We start from the raw sequence: 1,592 nt of genomic DNA, 5'->3' as shown, positions 1-1,592 counted from the left end.
TTAAGTTGCAGTTTTGGTAAATTGTAAAAGATAGAGTTGCAGTAGTCAATCCTGGTAATAACACAGTTTATCACAAGTTTCTTTACAGAATTTTCATCTACGTACTTTTTTTATAAACGCTATATTTCTTAGATGATACCCAATAGGTTTTATTACATTATTTATTTTGGTATTTGGAGACAGGTTACATTCAAGGGCTCTGGTAATATTGAATTGTAACAAATTTATGTTAAAATAAACAGGTGAATTTGGAACGTAGGAGGCTATGTAATTTTTCAGCAGTAATATATAACATATTATTGGTGCCTAGACCCTTAGGATTGAGCGAGTGTGTTTTAAATATTGTTGATAACAGGCCGTGTTTTCATTAAAAATTTGAACTGTATAGTGTTGCTAGGATTACGCATATTTTTAAGATATATTCTTTGTAGTGGTATAAATGTTTTGTAAAGTACTCTTATATCAAAGAGTTTTTGAAAACCCAAATGTTCACGAATTGTCAGAAGCTAATGTAACTAAAGCTCAGTGGCTCTATTTTAATGGCATGTGGTGGCCTTGCGACAAGTGGAATGATTAAAGCCCAAATCAAGTGTCTAGCCTTAGGAACGTTTATAAACTTGGGAAGGTTGTCGGAAGAAGATATTGTAGCAGCTCATGAACGGTTAGAGGAAGCTAAAGCAGAATTCGTAGCGAAGCAAGGATCGGCTGACCTAGGAACTGAAGTGATGAAAACAGACAGGAATATAGAGACTGAGATTCAACGTATTGCAGCAGAAGAGAATTTGATTAAGTTGAATATGATGGAAGAAAAGAGAAAAGAAGTGCGACGTGTGAGGGAAATAGAAGCAAGACGAGAAGAAAAAGAAAGAGAAGAAGCCAGAGAATTCTCAAGACATGCGAGGAAAATGGAAGAAAAAGAGAGGGAAGAGGCAAGAGAAATTGCACGACACCAAGGTAGCTGGAACTGTTGAATTCTTGTGCAGACAGAGGTAACCCCTGGTTTGCACGATCCTGTGTTTAAAGTAACAAGTGCCCAGAGGTTTATTCCAAAATTTGCAGAAAAAGCTTCCGATGAGTTCTTCAATCATTTTGAAACTGTTGCATCGACGATGGAATGACCAAAAGATAAATGGTCTGTGTTTTTGCAGAGTGTTCTCATTGGGAAAGGATGCAGTGCCTATCTTTCCTGATCTCAGGTCCAGAGGAAGGAGTATCAAGAAGTGAAGAAGAGCGTGCTACAGGTGCATCAGATGACCCCTGAATATTATCATGAAAGATTACGAAGTTTGCAGGAGGACGAGAAAAGGGCTTTCCTGGATTACATTTATAAGTAGGACGATGTTTTAAGAGATGGATAAAGGCTGCTAATGCGAGAGAGATGGCTGATTTAGAAGAACTAATAGTGCTGGAACAATATCTACGAGGAATTCCTGATCATATTTGAACGCACTTGAGAGAGAGGTGAAGAAACTTGACAAAGCCACTTCGTTGAGTGAATATTATAATATTATTAGTTGTAAACCCTCCTCGGGTATGGCTGTAGAAGGAGTAGATGTCCTGCTGGGTAATGAGGTTGGTGGAGTGCCATTTGT

The 1,592-nt window shown here is 37.9% G+C and overlaps 1 protein-coding gene across 1 annotated transcript; it reads left to right on the top strand.

Moving 5' to 3' along the window:
* Positions 1–539: 539 nt before the first annotated feature.
* Positions 540–1,261, top strand: LOC137637611 (DDRGK domain-containing protein 1-like). Its single transcript, XM_068369758.1, has 2 exons — positions 540–954; positions 1,149–1,261. The coding sequence occupies exons 1-2, from the start codon at positions 540–542 to the stop codon at positions 1,259–1,261; spliced, it is 528 nt and encodes a 175-aa protein (XP_068225859.1).
* Positions 1,262–1,592: the final 331 nt, after the last annotated feature.

The sequence above is a fragment of the Palaemon carinicauda genome, unplaced genomic scaffold (assembly GCF_036898095.1).
Source record: "Palaemon carinicauda isolate YSFRI2023 unplaced genomic scaffold, ASM3689809v2 scaffold888, whole genome shotgun sequence".
NCBI lineage: Eukaryota > Metazoa > Arthropoda > Malacostraca > Decapoda > Palaemonidae > Palaemon > Palaemon carinicauda.
Note: the sequence above shows the minus strand (reverse complement) of the source record. Positions and strands in the feature narration are given on the sequence as shown.